Source organism: Montipora foliosa, chromosome 9 (genome assembly GCF_036669935.1).
Source record: "Montipora foliosa isolate CH-2021 chromosome 9, ASM3666993v2, whole genome shotgun sequence".
Lineage (NCBI taxonomy): Eukaryota > Metazoa > Cnidaria > Anthozoa > Scleractinia > Acroporidae > Montipora > Montipora foliosa.
Genome location: NC_090877.1, coordinates 36,884,617 through 36,904,961, shown reverse-complemented (window position 1 = coordinate 36,904,961; position 20,345 = coordinate 36,884,617). Strand labels below are relative to the sequence as shown.

The following is a 20,345-nucleotide window of genomic DNA, read 5'->3' as shown; positions in this document are numbered from 1 at the left end:
CTTTAGAATTCAATATGGCGAACGAGACAAACCGACAGAGGCTGGCGATCACTAATGACACTAAAGGAAAATCGAAATCTCACTGGAGAAAGCAAGGCAGTTTCCTTAAAGTAGGGAGTAAGGACAAAGGTGAGTTCTTGTGCAGAAAATTCCAATTTTGAAACGAGCGAGTTGCCTCAAGGATTCTTGTGTATTGTGTAGGCCATGCTTTTGTTGAGAAACGGAAGAGGATAGCACTTAGAGAGTACAAAAAACTGCTGAAGAAAACAAGAAACGACCGAATTTTTAATGGGGCCTTGGATGAAGAGGCTGAGCGTGGTTTTGTTGGAATACCTTTCCGCCAGGTTTGTGTATTTATATGGAGGTCGAAGTGTTTTGCCTACCCCGTTTTGACCCTGTTCAAACGTTGAAGCGAAGTCAAATAGATATTCAATGAGTTTAAAAGCGCTTAAACTTCGACATTCATTCAACATTTCTTTAATGTTAAATGAAGTGGAAGCTGTTTGCCCTCAACTTTCAACTTTTTTTCAATTTTTGTATGCATGTGCACAATTGGGTGACTTTTGTATGCATATAAATTGATGAACAAGTGCAGCTACAGTTTTAATGTACATTCAATGTGACAAGTGTTGAAATCGTTTGCCGTCGGCGGTCGTCAACATTGTTTATCATCAGTTAAGAAAATCAAATGGATGCTGAAGCAAATGTTGATGTGGTTTGCCTTTGCCTAAAGTGGGAAACATGAATTGGTCACCATTTTGATTTCTAGATCTTTGAAAGCCTGGCTTTCTTTAGGAGGCACTTGGTCTTGATCCAAAAAGTATCTGGCGTGGCCCTACAAGTGGGAGAACTTCTTCCATCATGAAGTGTGATTACATTTGAGTAGTACAGTGTATGCTCAGTTTGTGATTAGTGAACATGTGTGTCAGAACACATTTGGTCCAGAATAATTGTACAAATTATATAACATTGCAAGTTACATTCATTATTAGAGAGCTTTAGATACTAGGATGAGAACGACTATGAGTATGAGATTTTCTCATAGAACAGCAGTGAGCGTGTGCAAACCAGCGTCATTTTGGCAGGAAAAACGTGATACCGTCGTCATTTTAGTACAAGGTTTTGCAAAAGTGTCGTCATGTTAAAACAAGTGAACAACACAGTGGCAGTTTTGGCATTTTTCGATCAGCAAAAAGGCTCAGTTACCAGTAGTAAGAATAACTGAGCAGCCTATACTCCTAACAAAGAGTAAGATTAATCATACGGGTTATAGATCTTTTGTCATGAGCATTTTCGCTAAAAACAGACAATCAAAACTCCTGCTCATTCTTGTCCTTGTCCTAGAATCTAAAGGCCCCTGTTGTTCCAACCAGGGTAGCACCTGGTGTCTAAAGGCTGGATTGTGAACAGAAAGACCTAACGAGAAATCCCTTGCGTGCATTATCCAACAGTTTAATGTAATGTAATATGCCGACCACTTACATGTACATAGATACGTGTAGTATGCAATGAGCTTGTTGAAATTGCTTTTAACTTCTTCTGCAAATACATGTACTTTAACTTTTTGCCACTACCATATGTGTGATAGCCCTAACTCTAATTAACATAAATTATGTGCTGGGGTAATTGAAAGCAACTTCAACAAGCTTAATGAATTCCCACCATTTTAAACACCTCCCAAATCTCTCCTTGCCATGCTTTCCTGTATTTGTTCTTCCTCTAGTGGTGTATTGTGTGTGCACATGCATGTTTTAGTATTTTTTTCTATAAATTGTTTTTTTCCTCTGTTGCTACTGTGTTAAAAATATAACTAATTTTAATAGTTGATGCAAAAACGCTTGTTCATTTAGATCATAGACATTCTTTAATCACTTGCTGAAAAACTACAATGTATGTCCCCATTAACCCTTTGACTACCAAGAAGGCCTGAACCAGCCAGACTTAGTATTTTACTCTGGCTAACGCCAGACAATTTTACTCGTCAATTATGGGGAACCCCTGAGAGTCAATGGGTTACCCCTGGGAGTCAATGGGTTACCCCTGGGAGTCAATGGATTACCCTTGGGAGTCAATGGATTACCCTTTGACTTCCAAGCCGGCCTGAACCGGCCATACTTAGTATTTTATTCTATCTATAATAAACGCCAGACCCTACTACTGGCCCTACTACTGCATGCATGAATACGTAGGCATAGGCCTTATATGTATTGATACTCCGTAGGTGATGTGTCCATAACAGGACAGTGGGTTTTTGGAATTATTTGATTAACTTGGGGATCATGACAAAAGTGCCTTTATAAGCCTAATAAATAATTATTCATTACTTCTTGAAAACAGGAAAAAGTAAACTTGCAAAATGTCTCCGATAGTTCCTCATGTGGTACCAGGAAACGAAATTACCAACCGTAAGTTGGCAGCATTTGCTCTTTTTGTCATGATTACTGTATGTGTAGGTAAATCAGTAATTTTGGGTTTTCAAGCTAATTCAACAATGGGTGACATTATGAATCAATAAATAATTGACTACCATATCATCTGTACATCATTGTCCCCAACCTGATAACCTGAGCTTTATTTATCAGTTTACAACTTACATGTACATGTAGTTTATCTTCTCTCCAAGGTGACCCTTCATGCTAAATAACATCCCACAGAGTTTCTGTACATGTAAATGAGAAATTATGCCTAGGGCTGTTGTTACCAGTAGGCCTTATCCAAGAAGACTTCAAAGTCTTACGATTTTACAGCCAAATTACAACTTCTAAAGGAAGTACCGGTACTTCGACTCAAGGACCCTGAGTGCTGGTCCATTTGGGGTTTGAACATTTGTCATGGCCTCAAGTGCGGAAATCCAATGCAGTATTGGTAAAGTCTACTACGAGCCTAGTGGCCCATCAGGCCAGCGCTTATCTCCGGTTACAGTAGCATGAAGGGACTAGCAGTATTTCTACTCCCCCCTGGATGGGATGCTAGTCCATCGCAGGGTTACCCCCAGCATTAAATTTGCTGGTATCCATTTATACACCTGGAGAGAGGCACTGTGGGAGTAAAGTGAGAGTAAAGTGTCTTGCCCAAGAACACGACACAATGACCCGGCCAGGGCTTGAACCCAGACCGCTCGATCTGGAGTCCAGGGCGCCAACCGTTAGGCCACCACACCTCCCAATGCAGTATTGATTAAGTCAATAATTTAGTCTTGAGCGAATGAAATGAGATATGAATATTGACCTGCGGATATGAAATCAAGTGAAGCTATGAACGCAATTTTAGCAATTGCATAGAGAAGCCTGAAAAAATCAGGACTTCGACGGGGTTTGAACCTGTGACCTCCCGATGCAGGGTTTGACGCTCCAACCAACTGAGCTATGAAGGCACTGATGTTGGGAGCTGGTCATTTGTGGGTTCTAATGTTCCCGTGATGAATGAATCAACGACTGAAATGATATACAATCAGACATTGAACTGCGGATATGAAAATAAGTGAAGCTACAGTGTACATGTATGATCCTGGCAGTTATGAACGCAAACTTAGCAATTGCATAGAGAAGCCTGAAAAATTCAGGACTTCAATTGTTGTCTGGTTGATCGGAATACTTGGAGAAAGGCTTTCCCTTCAAGGAATAGAGGACGTTTTCCGTGTTTCCGTAGCCTCATCTAAACACGAGGGGGAGTTGGGAGAATTCGAGACAGTTATGCAAACCTGAGACGCAGTCGAGAGTTTGCATAACTGTCGAGAATTCTCCCAACTCCCCCGAGTGTTTAGATGAGGCTATGGAAACACGGAAAAAAAGTCTTCTATTGGTTTTATAAAATATTTCTCAAGGATAATTCGACAAATGAAGGAAAATGCTGGTTTTTTGACTTCTAGATTGAAACAGATTTTCTTGATACACGCTCATATTTCCTATCAGCCAATCAAAACGCGCGTCTGACTACATAACCAATCAAAAGTCGTGTTTCCATACTCTCATCTAAACACAGCTATTGACCAATGAGAGTGCACGTACTGTCCTAATTGTTTTATAATATTCAATAGTCATCACAAGCTGAATTAAATTCCAAAAATTGGTAAGCATCCGGAATAAACATTGGTCTGGATTAAAAACTGAATTGGTTTTTAACAGTTCTTTTCTTTGTTTTCACATTTCCTTAGAAGACGACTGAAATCAGTGAACAGATATTCAGCGGTTGAAAATGATCTAAAGAAAAGGAAACTTGAAAAGGAACAACGGATAAAGGTTTTTTGTAATGATTTTTTAAATAAATTGTAGATAACAAATTGTACAGTTTAAAAACTGTATAAAACTGTACAATTTATTATTAATTTTACTTAAATTTGCGATAATTATACGTAAAGTAAACTGCAAGGTCAGACGTTTATAAAAACGTAATCCTTCGTTGTGCTTGTACATGTTCATTGCCGTGACTTTAAGATCTTCAGTTCCCACGGCCTCCTCCATCTAATCTTGTAGCTCAGTCGGTAGAGCAGCGGTGATCTAACCCGAAGGTCGTGGGTTCAATTCCCACCCTTGTCAGAGTTTTTCTCTGTCTTTGTGTGGGCCCATTTCCATTAGTAGGGCTAACGCTCACATGGTTCATATGGGGTAAAAAACTAGCACTTCACATTACACTCTAATCAGTTTTGTCTGTTAAATTTTCCAAGAGCTTCTCAACATCACATCGATTTTACTCGTTTATATCATCGGTGACCCCTATTTTTTAAGAAATGAATCACTTGCTCTTCTTACAATCTACAAACTGTGATGAAATGAAGAAAATCACAATGTAAGAAGTAATCTTTTTTTTTTTTTTTTTGAATTTTTCTTTCCATGTGTCCTGAGTTCCGGGAGTGTTTACAACAGGTAGCGCTTGCGAAAACGCTCGTTGAGGATTAACTCTACTGTTTACGACATCCCCATGGCATGCAGTTATCTAAAAAACCGACTCCTATATTTCTATGCACAGAAACATTGGGCCAGTTATTTAAACAAAGTCTAAATTAAGCCGCGGCTTAAGACAATTAGTGGACCTCCAAATCTGTTTATAAGCAGTATATTTTAAGTAGATAAATTGCTGTCTAGTTTGGAATGCAAACCTTCTTGTTATCATCAGCAGCAGACAATATTAAGACATGACTGTTTGGCAATATTGAAAATGGCTTAGAACGCGGTTTTGTTAAACATTGTCTAAACTATGTTTTAATAATCGACCCATTCACTCTAACATATTATATTTGATTTTCAACGGATGAGTAGATGTCTGGCTACATCTCGTTATGATGACCTATCTATCGAAATTAGGGCATTTTTCCCTTGCCTTTTTCTCCGAAACAAGGTCGGTGACCACCCAATTTCTTTTCATTTTTGGAATAAGTAATTTATGACCTAACTTCAGTTTCAGTGTAATTACTTGGAAATGCTATGTTGCTTTACACCAAGGTATGAAAAAATATAAATAAATAAAAGAAAAAATAAGTTACAAACAGAAAATTAATCGCTACTATAGCCTCGAAACTAGGTGCCTAAAGGCATTGACAGATGAGGTGCTTGCTAACAAAGGCAGGCAGACTATTCCATTCGGGTATGGTTCTTGGGAAAAAAAAAGAGAATTTATAAGTGTCTGTGCGGGGAGCAATAATGAGGATGATTACGGCGAGTTACAGTTTTACAATAGCTTAAGTGGTCGTTGAGGTTAATAGGAATTAGGTTATTAACTATTTTAAACATCATACAAAGGCGGTCGCGCTTTCTGGCGCTGGATAGTTCAGACCAGCCAAGTTCCTTAATTAGGGCAGTAACGCTGACATGACGCGAATAGTTCTTGAATACAAAGCGAGCAGCACGTCTCTGAACCATTTCAAGCTGATTGATGTTTTTTGGGTGTACGGGTCCCACACATTGGAAGCATATGATAACGTAGGTCGAACTAGTGAAAGATAAGCGCGGGCTTTGACTTCTTTTGAGCAGCTGTACAAGTTACGTCTGATAAGGTTAAGAGTGGGCGTTGTCTTCTTTGTAATGAAATTCACGTGATGGTTTCCTTCAGGCGGGAATGTGGGAAGATTTTCGCGCGAACGTCCTTAAGGCGGAGCTCCCGGGTTATTATTTTATTCTTACTGGCCTTACTTAAAAAGGCCAACATTGTTTTTGGAAAGCCTAACATTAGTAAAGTTAAGTGTGGACAAGAGATTATAATCTCTTGGTGTGGGCGGTTATTTCTTCTCGTTTTCTGTTTTTTGAGAGGAAATTGGAGCAGTTGGGCTTTTGCCGCTGTTTCTGCCTTTTCAGTGCGGGCTCAAAAACTAAATCAGCACCCTGCTGTGACGTATGATATTCACCTTATTCCAAAATGGCCACCATTTTAAAATTCTTTTTGTTTTTTTTGCAAATTAGCCCTTGTTGCCTCGTTCAAGGTTAAATATTCTTTTGAATTTAAGTTTAAGAACGAGGCAACGAGGGCTAATTTGCAAGCAAACAAAAGAATGCTAAAATAGCGGCCATTTTGGAAGAAGGTGTATGGGGAACAGAGATTTCGTAATCAAGAGAAACAAGTGCTGCTGTGGATATTTCTTCGTTGTTTTGCTGTTTCATCACGGACTCAATATTCACGAGAAACATCGGTAACAACATTTTTTAGGTGCAAAAACCACGGATATGCCAGAAAAAAAGTTGAGAACATTATTGTGCATGGTCTAAAGTGTAAATAAAAAATGCTTATTTTTTTGTCTTCAGTTCCCCTTCAAACAAAGAATTTACGGGATAAAACAATTTTGAATTATTTTTGTTTAGCCTTGACGAAAAGAAAAAGAAAACCTAACAAAACAATCTAAAACGTGTTAAAACCAGAAGAGGTGGAAAAATAGTAATTATCCCCTAACATAGGAAATTTACAAGAAGATTGTACCGCCCTGCTGAGTAGGTTACCAAATACCATCATAGCATTTTCCTTTAACACTGAGAGTGCCAAATAAACTTCCGACCGGAGATCGAATATTCGGAATCATCTTTTTGGGTTGAAACCGGAAAAAATTGCAGGAAAAAAAAATTCCAAACCGTTTCCACCTGAACACGAAAAAACTTCGACTGTGAAAAAAACGTTAAGGCTCGATATGTTTAGGTGTCCTGATTACAAAAAGCTAAAAAGAGCAAGGCTGATATAACGGTGAATTGGAAAAAAAGCCAATATTTCGAAAGGCACTGCCTTTCTTCATCAGGGTTTTACAAGCAATGACTACGGTTAACAAAGACGTTACAATTTGAACAGGGCGCGGTTGTTCAAAAGCCGATTAACGCTAATCCCAGATTAAAAATTAACCAAGGAGTTTGTTTCTCTATTCCCAAATGCTGTTGAACGCTTATATTCGGCAAACATTTACATTATAAGAAAACAAAAACAAGCAAAAGAAACTAACCAAAAAGTGGAAAATATGAAACAAAAGTTTACGCTAATCCTGGATTAAGTTAATCGGCTTTCGAACAACCGGGCCCAGCTGGTCCTTGCTTGGAAAGTTGTATCCCGATTACACGTTAACCTGGCTTGAGCCTGCGATCCAATGGAAAACCAGTTCCTAGTCAGCAGTCAACAAAATAAAAACAGCTGACCTTGGTGAGCTCTAAACTTGACCCCGCGATATGGTCACGTGATGCTGGTTAGCGGATACCTTGTTTGACATGTGTCCTGGACCCTAACATGGATGTCCAATATCAAAGAGGTACACTGTACGCTGGAAACGGCAGCCATGTTGGGCGTATTGATGATGACGATTATTAGAATATTATTACATTATTGGGTAACTTCGTCGTGCGCAGCCAGAGCGCGACCCGAGAAAAAAAAAGGTCCAAAGTCCAAACACGAAGTCGAATCCTATACTTTTACTATTATTACGAATTAATAAATGACGAGCTTTGCTTCTCATATACCTGGCTAAGCCAATCAAAACACTGGAAATGCATTATCCAATGAGCCAGTTTTTAATAATTATTTTTACTCCCCTGGGCGTTTTGTTGGTTCATTGGTTCATTTATTTCACACTATTTACATAACATTAACATAGAAAGAAAAGTATAGTCACAACACATGGTTACAAGATAAAATAATTACAGTACAGGTTATAAAATGTGTGTGGTGGTCAAAGTAGCGAAGGCTTTCTAGTTGACCACCACGATTAAGAAATAGGATTATTTGATTCGATTCGATTAAGAAATAGGATATTTTAACTTCTGTTTAGTTGTAATAAGAACCTAAGGCTTTGGCAGACTAATCACGTCACAAGAGTTTTTAAATTGATGTGGATGACGTATGCAAATGATGTCACGTGACTTGTTGCGGCCACAAAATTCAAAATTCGCTACTATCGGATTAGTCAAATGGTAAAAGAAAACAAACTGTGCTTGCTCTTTGTGAAATATGTCTTTAGTTATGGAAATATACGGCATTGTGTACTAGCACCCGGTCCCCTATGGAAAAGGATTTCCTTTTTTCGCACATTTATTTAAAATTATCTTGAAATGTCCAAGCACAGAAATTTTTTACATTTTTGTTTGCGTTCTGTTCTTAGACTTTTTACGTTTATTTTTCAAGGTCATATGAAAGTCGCTCTACTAAGGGCGCTTTCCTTTTGTCAGAACTGGCCGGCTAGATCCAGACACATCAGTTTTCAAAGCAATTGCAACAATTTGAAGGAAAACGTGCATGATAATCTCTCGCATTCGTCTGGAGGAGTTTATATCATCCTCCAAGTGTGTTTATTTGAAGGCTTTGTAGAATTAGTCCTTCCATTTAGGCCTTCATCACAGGCGGCCGCCATGTTGAGTACCGAGGGATTGAAAACTTTTGTTTTGCCCCAACGAAACTCGTTCTCAGACATTTTAACTCGAGGCTCGGGGTACTAAATCTATTGTCTATTGCCAATATGGCCGCCGCGCGAATACGGCCGCGCGAATATGGCCGCCGCGCGAATAAGGCCCATTGCCGGTCAGTTTTGTCAAATGGAAAGCGTCCTAGGATTTTACATCGTGAATTTGAATGTTTTAACCTTAAAAGGACGGAAAATAGTTTGAAGTGCGGTGCGGTTCAGTTTTATTACAACTTACTTGCCAATTGTGTTTGCGCAGGAAAGAGAAGCTATGATGGAGAAGCATAGAGAAGAAGTACAAGAGAAATTGAAAAAACGTCGAGAAACGTTCGGACGCCTTAATCGACGAACAAGAAAGGGTCAGCCTGTTATGGCGAATCAGATTGAGTATCTCCTTGAAAAAATCCAGTCGCAGCCGTGATGAAGGGAAATAGGGATTGTCAGATTAACTTTTATGGAACAATTCGAGGAGCTCAGTTGTCAGCAAAGGAGAGCGTTGGAAGTGTCGGGATAGCGCAAGCGCACATGCAGCGTTCAGGCAATAAAAAAGGTATTTGTTTGCTGACTCTTGGAGCGATGGGTTTGCGCACCCTGTAAGCCGCCACTTGTGTTCGCAGACGATCAGCTGGTGTAATTTTTTTCCTTTTTCAACAGCAAAGGGTTGGTCCCTAAGTTTATCACTTCATGACATTTACCAAGAGATACGTTGCCCACCGCGGTCTTTCGTGTCTTCGCTTACTTGATTAGCCTGCGTAGCTGTCGGTATTAATGGAGGCCGCTCAGTGAATGGGCAGGGCGCGGTAAAGTGGTATTTCCAACACATCCTCTGATATGACGATTATCGACAATTCCTAATTTTCGCGAAATTGAATATTGTCGTCGATTTAGGACAACTTGCGCTTCATAGGGATTATGGGAAATGAGTATCTAATATTTTAAAAAATACAACCACACTTTTGAATTTTCGGAACATGTTTCGATGTTTCAAACATCATCTTCAGCCATAGAGAGTGTAACATTAAATTTTTTTACAAGATAATTCGTATATATATATATATAACTATCAATACAATGATTCTTTGTAGATTAAATGTTCGTTACAAGTACGTAAAATTCAAACGAACCAACAATATTATAGAGAACACAACTGACATAACGGTAAAAGTTTAAAAGTGTAATGCTAAACTGACATGATCAACTTGTTTGTTGAGTTCGGGTTTCAACCGCTCAATATGGAAGCTCTCCTTGATTTTGAGTTGATAGAAAGAAGTACGAACATTTAATCTACAAAGAATCATTGTATTGATAGTTATATATATATACGAATTATCTTGTAAAAAAATTTAATGTTACACTCTCTATGGCTGAAGATGATGTTTGAAACATCGAAACATGTTCCGAAAATTCAAAAGTGTGGTTGTATTTTTTAAAATATTAGTAACACTTGTGCTATCCAGACCATTTGGAAATGAATATCTATTTTTAAAATCCGAACCCCAATGCCAGAACTCGCAGGGCTCGAACCTGGGAATGTTCGATTAAGAACCCTTTCAGTCGAACCACTAGACTACCGGATCGCTAACTGCCCGAACGTTATTTTTTAATATGTCTATATTTTTGTTTCGACCAAATGCCGCTGTAAACGTGTATTATCACCCGCTAAGAAACTAGCTTAAACAGGAGAAAAGGTCGGTTACCAAACCTCAAGAGAAAGCTAACCGTTTTAAAATCAAGCACTAAACTTAACCACTATTCAGCAATGATTTTATATATATACTAATTAGTGTTGGTAAATAATCGGTACAATAGCCCTTATCGGAGTTATCAGCGGTTTTGCCACATAAACGAGGCTAAGGGGTCATTTTGTATTGAATTGACCCTTAAGCCTCTTTTGCATGTAGTTTTAAACAAAAGAAAATGTGCCTGTAGGCTCAACTCCAACAAGGACTATTGTCAGCCAGTTGATCGTTACTGGTTAAGTGGACAAAAAACAGTTCCTTCAAAGTGGGTGCTCTGGGCTCAAATCCTGTCAAGGAATGCAACTTTTACTTTTTTTCTTCTCATCTGCTACCACAAGTCGTGGGACAATGTAATCTAAATTGACGACAACAGCCAATCTAGACAAAATTAGGAATTGCCGGTAATCGTCATTTCAGAGGAAGAGAAAATGTTGGTATTTCACAGTGGCCCTACCCATTGTCCGCGAGCGCGGCGCGCGCGGCTTTTCCCTCTCGCGCCAGCACTATCGCCAGCCACGCAGGCTATTAGTTGATCCGCATGATTTTTCGTATCATGTGACCGCCTCTACCTCATCCAATAACTGTTAATTGGGTTAACAGCTGAATGTAGTGAGTGAATAAAAGAGTTCTCGAAGAGTGGTTTCCTTTTCCTTTGAAAACATATAAAAAATAAAGTTCAGCCGTCAGTATAGCTAATGACATGTTGACACAACCACCGCTGTAAACTGCTAATAATTATTTTGTAAGTTCATTTAGTAGAAAACCAATAGACTAACTTTATCTGAACCACAAGCTTATGCACAATTTACAAACAAACATGATTTATTAGTTCGTGTTTTTATGAGTCAAGGTGGAGGTTTAAGATGTTTCTTAAGAATTGAGATTAGTTTGCGACCAAGGCTTATGAAGATTAATTAAATCTGGGTACGTTTTTTGTCAAAGACGCTCTCAACATCATAGACGGTAGAGATATTAAAACTATTAAGCAATAAAAAACGAGACGAGAGGATAAGCGGAACGATAAAAATTTCCAGTAAGCTGGGTCACTGATTATGATAAAATCACCCTTTCAAGGATACATGGATTTGATTTCTCTTGATAAAACCTCTTCAAAATACTTTTCTTGGCGAATGAAGTCCATCAAGAATAATTAATAAGGGCTGTTATCTCTATTCCGGTCGATGATAACTTGATCATGTCTACAGAATCCTATCTGGTTTTGAGCACACGACACGTTTTTGAAATTCGAAGACATTAACTCATCAATGGTTAAAAAACAATAAGCAAGTCATCAACAAAGTCGCCCCAATTAAAGAGAAACCTTTCTTAAAGATTCGCTGACAGTAGAACATATTGCCCCATTGATCCTCGTAGACAGCAAGTTGTTGACGCTGGAGAAGAAGCCAGGCCTTTAAAGTGAGGAGCGTTTACCGAGGGAGAGAACGACCTTGAATTTAGAGGCATTAAAATATTTACGATTTTACGGACTCTTGTTTGTTTGGATGTACGCGTTCGAAGTCGATTTAGCATGTCCTCCTGACTTTTCTTTTTGGAAGATTCGTTATGGTCAGTGGTAATTATAATATGAAATACACGATGGTAAAGTTGATACACGGCTTGCCTTCTACACCTGCATGGTTACGTTTAATGAATGAATGACATGTTGGGCGCATGCGTTCCTTTAGAGCCACTCGTTGCGGCCTCATCTCACTTTTGTCTGGATGTAAAGGTGATCGCTTTGATTTTTATACCTTAACGAGAATGCAATTTGTCAAATATGATTTGCAGTTCATCAGTTGTCTCCACTGATATCGAACTTAATTAGCTCGTCCACAAGACCAGCCACTATCCTTTTTGTGGATCTAGGACTCAAGCATAACATTCCCGACAGCCCAGTGCGACGATATCGAGACGATCTTACCATCATTTGGCGAATTTATGGAAACATTGGGCCAATTTTTTCAATTTTCATTCCAATTCTATCTTGTCCATGTAGAAATAACACGCCGCCTTGAATTCAAGTACGCTGTTCTTTGTGAAAGGATCGAACTTAATTTTGTCACAGTGGTTTGCCTCAATACAAAGGCGTTTTTACAGTCTTTGAAGTAAAGCAAAAATAGTATATCACAGAAGCGTACAATGTTGTTCTCATACCCCACCCTTTCGGTTGCTTGTCACTGGCGAAGCCTTTTCCCGTGGCTCTGGGAGCGAGTATGCAGACGACCTTTCCCTTTCAATGGAATTTGCGTCCCGAAGCTCTGAAGCACCCACTACCTAATCGCTTGTGTAGGAGCTGTGACCGCTTCTGAGGCAAGCTTTAATTTTATTTGTCCAAAGAAAACGAGGTTTCTTTGTGCAACATGTTATATTTTTTAAATCGTATACAGGGTTAAAGTGAAGAGACATGTCGCTCGTTCATCTTCAATCGATGTAAACTGTCTTCAGGGAACAGAAGGTGCCTACTCGGCTTATCATTTTACACCCCTCTCTGTGAGGTTTTCCTCCGAGTACTCTTTTTCTTCCCTCTTCCCAAAAACCGATGTTTGAGTAAAATTGATTTGATTTCTAAGTGTAGTATTCCAATTACTACCCCAGCCGGCTAGAAAAGTAGAAGTTATAACACTAAAGTGCATCATTATCGCTGATTGTTAAGTGTTATTAGGCTGTAGTATCGACGGCCTTTGAATGTTGAGTGATACTATCATGTACAATCTATTGTTTAACTAAGCTACGAGGTCTTATCCGTCTTTATTGAGTCGTCAAGTTAAGCTTTCCGTACTCCGCCCCTTCATGTTCTTGAAAACTTCTCAGAGAAATACTCCAGCACTCCTTATGTCAGTTGAAGATGGATTTAGACCGTGGCAAGCGGTTTGCCGGCTCGTGCCCGCCCACGCGAGGATTTGGTATGCGGGGCCAGTGTCCTAAAGTTAAGGAATGTTAATGCCGTGATAAAACAGTACTGAAGACTCTAAAATAAGCCGTCTAGTCAGTCCGCGACGAAACAATGTTACACCGAGGTGAGAAGTAATTGGGAATTAGTGGAACTTTTCGGATTAAAGGTCGGTTTTTTCCAAAGCAACAAGATAAGAGAAATTTTATCAGCGGATATAATTTTTTATGTGAGAAGGGGTTAATGCTTTGAAGCTTCCTTCTTCTTTGGTATTGCCTGGACCTGTTTTCTCTCCCTTTTAATTTCTCCTTATGTGCTTCTGATTTCTGATTACAGAGCTAACGAGCTGTGTTGCATGAGGCAGATATTGGAAAATCAGACGGTCTTCTTGCATGTGTGTATTTTAGAAGAAAAAGAAAAAAACACGTTTAAATCGATCGAAACGTACCCTTGTGAGGCCGGGTATGCCTCTAAAAGAAGCTGTCAGACACCTGTGCCATTGTTTGGTATTGTCAAAAAGGGTTATTCTATACCTGGCTTTTTCTCACATGTAAAAATCAATGAAATAATTTGGCTTAGATGTTTCACAACGACTTACCGAAGAACAACTGGTCGATCTATTGTATTTTTTTCCAAAAAAGAGAACAACTGTTACTTCCAAATGGTGTGGATAAAAGCAGTGGACTTGCAACTGAAGATGATCGATCGAAACATGTCTTGCAGTCTGAAAGTTGTTGTCCATTTTTTACGAATAATGTTGCATATTTACATTCCACAAGGAAAACCTTGGATAGAAAGTGGTAATTTTCGAAACATCTGATAGTGGACACCGTTTGATAAATGTATTTGCAACATTTCTCTCGAAAACATTTGTCATTAATCTCAACTTAGGCGTAACCATTAGAGCTTAGCTTCCACTAAGAAATCACCTTTCAAGAGGATCAAAAGTTTTGTTTTTAACGTGCAACGGGCCGACCTTTGTTATACTTATATTACTGACGTATTTCTGACGAAAAGGGATTTTATTTTAAATTCGCTGGATTACCTTTTGCAAAGGATAATCTCTTAAAGCCAAAAATCTGGCATCAGTCGGAATGGTAGCTAGCCTTTCTTTTTACCGAATTTTTTTATCTCGTTGAATCAGGTAAATGTTATGTCTTCGCCTGACACCGTTTGGAAGGCATCATGTTGCCTAGCAACGCTGTTAAATTACAACAATTGCTGTGGTTGTTTTCTAACTGCAACGATCTTTCGTTCGGAAAAGCGCCAAAATTGTGATTCGACAAAGATAGAACGCGCGGACGTGAAAGAACGCGTTTTACACGAATCTGTACCGTGTTCAGTGTGGATCGAAATTAATTTTTGTTCAACCCTGACAATTTTTTTCCGGGTACCCTGGTTTCCCCTCAATCAAAAACTAAAACTTGTCGGCATTATTCTTCTCCCCAATTAGTAGAGCATCTCATGACCGGCTATATAGGCCTGAGATCTTATAAGTGTGATTATCTAACACCGTATAGATGGCGGGGGCATATTGGGACGGTATCAGAGAATGTTCTTAGTGCACAACAACTACGCTTTCTTTGTCGTTGTTTTTTCCTGGGTGGCTGAGTTTTGCACAAAGCTGGTTGGTTTACGCGAAGAGATCATGATGCGACTTGAGAGCAGAAGGTGTAGAGTTTCTAAACGAAAATTGAAACCGGGACAATAGAGCTTAACTCGTGAAGAGCCTGAGGAATATTAAAATATTTTCCACTTAATAAGGAAAGCCGGGCTAGTTATTTAGCAGTTCTCTTGTTTTACAAAGAATTCCCAGAATCTGTACTGCAGCCAAGAGATTATTCCCACTGTGGTCTATTACTAAGCAAAAAAGACGCTGGTTTGCATTTCGAAATCTACGGAAATAGAATAGCTTAGAGATTTTCTCTGGTTTCCCATATGTCGCCCTTTTTCGACCAGAAGCCCACATGTTTCCACGTGGTGACATTAAAATAGAACAGAGGCGAAACAGGATACTTCCTAGTGACAAACTAACAACACAATAAAAATATTCACTCGGTATTCCCAAAGCGGAAACAACAAAAGGATGTTTGCGACAGATGTCAGTTGATCCTCTCAGGACCGCATTCAGCTGGAGATCTTAGGGGGTTACCAGACGTGGGACTTGCTGTGGGCGTCTCTTGACCGAACGAGAGGTGATTTGGCTCTCACTAAGATACGTATTTCCCCAATACTTATTGACAGCACTTGGAAAGAGGAATAGTGGGGGAATCCAGGGCTATCGACAACCCCCCTCCCCCCAGATAGTTGAGTTCTAACGCGAAATATAATTTTCCTAGAGAAGCTAGCAGGCGTGACATTTTCGCCTGAAGCAAGCATTTACAAAGTTGCTTATGTTCGTATCCAACGAAAAGCCACATAATCGCCAACCTAACAAGAGCGGGAAACGAAACATTGGAGTCCTCATAAACGGATAATTAATTCAATTACGAGACATTATATTACGATACTTGTTACGGCCGAAGTGGGATGGCTTATTAATAGAAGCGTTTAACAGCAAACGGGTGCTCTTCTCAAGAGTGCACAATAAATTAGGATTTTTACCCACAACAAGACAGGCTTCCATACGATTTTGCCTTCCAGCAAAAGGTGGAAACCGGAAGGCGGCGAGCCTTTGTATTTCGAAAGCGACCATATACTGGTCCATACTCATTGTTATTCAAACAAAGACTTAAAGCAAATCTTCTTTGCTGTTTAGCACTCAACAATCAGCAAATCGCGGTGCTCTTATGCGTCTTCGAACGCAAATCGTGATAAATCGCGTCAACCCTTGCTCTATTTTTAACAGTGATCGATGTTACTTATGGTAACCTTCCCCAAGGCTGACCAATAGCATCATCTTGCGATCTTTCTTATCTTCGAGATCTTTATTAGTGACATAGTGGGGATTCTAAAGTGGATTGTAAACAGAAGATAACATCCCATCGGGTGCATCTGATTGGACGTGGGCGTCTTCAGTGCTGTCACGCAAGTCACAAAAATAGCTCGCGCGCGTGATCACGGTTAAGTCAAGCTTATCTTCACTCAAGGCCGGCGCTTTCGATTGAGGCACTTCTAGGTCAACTTTAAACGAGAACAAGAAATGGAGAAATTTGCCGAGTTTGTGTCGTCCATTGGCCAGAACGCACGATCTTCACCCTACATGCCAACCAATGGAGTGATTTCGCGAGTAAGCACGTCTCCGAACGCTCCTCAGGCGAACTACGTGAGTTGCGATTTGGCGAGACAGCATGGACTCTCTATGAACAGCCAGAACCAAGCGGGTAATCTTCCACTCCGTTTTCGTTGTTTTCCCTTGTGATTTAAGTATATGTGTGTGGAAGCACTTGCACGTCGAGAGAAGGTTGAATGAAATATCTTAATAAGTGGTGAATTGAATTCATCTCTCTTCAATTTTAATTTAATTTTGCCTATTCAAATGTTTTGACACTTGTGTTTCAATTACTTTGCTCATTCATTTAGGGAAGTTCTCTCCTCCCGTCGGAGGCACAACCCAGCTTTCTCCGAGCCCCCAGTCTTGCATGGAGATCGAAAATGGAAGCAGCGAATCATCTTCTAAACGCAAAAAGCGTCGAAACAGAACGACATTCACCTCTTTTCAACTTGAGGAAATGGAGAGGATTTTCCAGAAAACGCATTACCCCGATGTTTACACACGAGAGCAACTGGCACTGCGTTGCGACTTAACGGAAGCAAGAGTGCAGGTAAATTTCGAGTATTAAATAAGTACTGCCGTGCGACTTCCTTTGTAAATTACTCTTTCGGCCGTTTCTTCTGGGATATAATTCGAAAACATCAACGAACCGCTTCCCGTGCCTTATGGACTTCACTTTTCGCTACCTGTTATAATAATTCAATTAAAATGTTGTTGTTACGACCATGCGATAACGAAAATAGATTACAGTTGAACAGCGAAAATTGCAAGCTACAGAAAAATGCAAGGGAAAGACGTTTTTGGCTGTTGTTTGCAATCTAATGAGCACGTTTTATCACAAGCTACGACAGACCAGAAACGAGACTATGACAGTCAGTAGTCGTATTCCATCAAGATGTGATGTGGCATGTGATGTGGCTCTGCAAATTTCGATTTTTTGGTCAGTGTAGGGATAATTTTAAGGAGTTGATAGTGGAATCAGTTGCTAAGTCCTCTTTGTGGTGTTATCGACTTTGACATTACCTAAGTAGTTTACTTTGAAAGTCATTGATAGTGTTTCCCACAACACTGCCTTTTTGATCTTCTCCATGAAACCCTCTTCAGGAGACTGGCATCAGTGCTATTTCGTCTCATAGAAGAAACATTTGCTCAGTTTGCGTCTAAATTTGGCCCTTACGGATGCAGTGTTGACGAGCATGTAGAAGTACTGGATCAAATGTTTGCCAACCCAGAAGCCGTTTATAGCCGATTATTACAAGTTATTGAGACTCATGGGGTATCGCGAACACAGCTTCGCAAAATGTCTGTGGTCACAGTTGAGGCGGCTTTTCTTTGACTTAAACGACTTTGAAGGACTCGTTAGTGATGTGTGCGACTGTAGGGTGATGATTATGATAAATCCCAGTTCTCCAAACTGAAATCAACTTTTCATTCGTCAACGCTTTTTAACTTAAGAAATGAAACCTTTAACGAGGTTCTGTGAACTACTACAGCCTTGACATATGCCTTGGAAATAGGAAGAAGATGGAGAAATACTCAGAAAAATAGTTAGGATAGCTAATACCTTGAACAGAAGGAGGAAACGTCAGTGACAGAGAAAACCGGTTTTCAGCGTATTTATTATGCGTTTCACAAACTAAGGTTTTCCAAGATAGAAGATTCGGCTCTTTTTTTTTTCACCGAAACACAGAACGCTTATAAATTTGGGTTTACAAGTTCGTTGGCACTGCGACAACTACGTCTTTAGTCTTTTTACAGATCGAGATTTGTATCATTATCTTGACGAGAACACCAAGGGGTACTTCCTTTTACCCTTCATTATTTTTGTGTCCATGTTTTGAAAAGGATTTAACTCAGAGCAGCCGCCCACATAAATTCCTGGCCCTCAGTCAGTAGAAAATGAGCGCGAACTCGTCCAATATCTCAGTGAACAAATATGTGAAGAAGAATTCGAGTTCCGCATTTTGGTTTGTGAGAGTCGGATTTTGTGCCAGCGCCTTGCTTGATTTTCAAGTTTTTCCATTCGAATCACTAGCATCCATTATACTTTCGCGCCCTCTGCGTGCGGTGATGAATTGAATTAACCTTCAATTTTTAGGCAATCATTTGCGCTGCAGTTGTTAACGGAACGCAACTCTGTCATCTGTTATTAGAAAACAACCATCATCGCTGTTTTGTCGTGGAGTTTGATGCATTCCCAGCTCGGTTTTTCAAGGGTTCAGTTGAAAGCATTCATATAAAATCTTCACTGCTTGGAGTTACATAACCTCGAAACGCAGCCGTCTTGACTTCAGTGGAAGTCACTGGTTAAAAGTCATCAAACTGAGAATTAAGAGCAAGGTGGAACCTACTCTCGATTCACTTTGCTTGCGAGCACGTTTATTGAATTTTTATAAGTAGTGATTTATAGGGTCTTCGCAAGGGCGTGAGCAATGCCTTGTTTCATAGCTTTGGCAGACTAGCACGTCCTTGTCTACCTCTTCCGCAAGGGCGGTTGAATTTCGGCACGGAGTACAGAGTGTTTTAGCAGGTCCTTTTAGCAAGCGCATTTAAGCTAGATGTTCGGCGAGTGGGATATTTGACAATTTTTGGTGCTCTGGGTTCTTTGTACTCAAGTTTGCTAATCGCTTATCTAGCTCTTCATTGTGAAGTGTTTTCCCTATCAATACTTCGATGTGTATCGGTAATTGTCAATGATGATTTGAACTGTCAAATATCTCAAGTCCGAGGCAAACATAATTATTGATCACTGAACCCAGGATATAAAGATTGTGTCTTCGAAAAACTCATTTTTGTTCGTTATAGCCCCGCAGGATCAACGTGAGCGAGCCTTTCCGCTCTGAACTATCTTGTATAATTTTCTGACAAAAATATGCCGGTATCTTCAAAAGAAATTCGATAACATTTCCTCGACGTTACATTACACAGTCTGTGTTTTGTCTGTTTATTTGTTCTTCAAAATCAAATTGTAAACTTGTTAGCTCGTACCGCTAAATGATTTTATATCTTTTACTAATTAAAGCTTTTGTTTAGGTAATTTTCACGTCTAATATCAACAAATAAAGTTTGATCGAGGTCGGAGCAGTCCATGTTGCATTCGGCCAAGAGTATCACTTTCTCAGTTCTTATCGAGAAGTGTATGAAAAAGCTGACAGCAGAATATTAATAGCAGCTATTTAGAGGTTATTTTGTGATCCTCTTAACTCAGACTAAATATTTTACTTTTTAGAACGGTCAAGGTTAGAATTTAGAAACGAGGTGAGCTGTAACGAACGGACGCGTGTTTTAAGCGTTGCTTTTTGACGTGGAATGGAAACTGACACCGGATGTGAGGATGTGTGCTGTCTGAGTTTATGATGTTGCCGAACCACGCAATTATTTTGCACTCGTAACTGTTTAGATTATCGTGAATCGCACCCTTCCATTTTGTTAAATTATGATTGAGGAGAAGAGAATTTGCCCCCATGACAAGTTCGTTTGCTCAAATAAATGGGGGAAAAAAGGCCACCCTGTTGAATAAGGTTCAGGTTGGTTTATCAACAGTGACTGGAACATTCCGGGTTGCGCCCTTTTTTTGCGCCTTTTGGTTTAAAAAATCTCTCAGGGAATCCATATCCATTCAAGTCAAGAGTTCCTGTGGATTAATCG

General features: G+C 39.6%; 2 protein-coding genes across 2 annotated transcripts in view; both read left to right on the top strand.

Annotated features, from left to right (window-relative positions):
- Window positions 1–9,299, top strand: LOC137970778 (uncharacterized). Its single transcript, XM_068817339.1, has 5 exons — window positions 1–129; window positions 202–344; window positions 2,338–2,405; window positions 4,154–4,238; window positions 9,114–9,299. Exons 1-5 carry the CDS (start codon window positions 15–17, stop codon window positions 9,273–9,275), a joined length of 573 nt encoding a protein of 190 aa, XP_068673440.1. The 5' UTR covers window positions 1–14; the 3' UTR covers window positions 9,276–9,299.
- A 6,731-nt stretch (window positions 9,300–16,030) lies between these two features.
- LOC137970162 (retinal homeobox protein Rx1-like) overlaps window positions 16,031–20,345 on the top strand; it is a 28,138-nt gene continuing 23,823 nt past the window's right edge. The window contains exons 1-2 of the mRNA XM_068816673.1: window positions 16,031–16,806; window positions 17,006–17,247. Of these exons, the coding sequence (XP_068672774.1) occupies window positions 16,626–16,806; window positions 17,006–17,247 (423 nt within the window). The 5' untranslated portion in view covers window positions 16,031–16,625. The remainder of the gene's footprint in view (window positions 16,807–17,005; window positions 17,248–20,345) is intronic.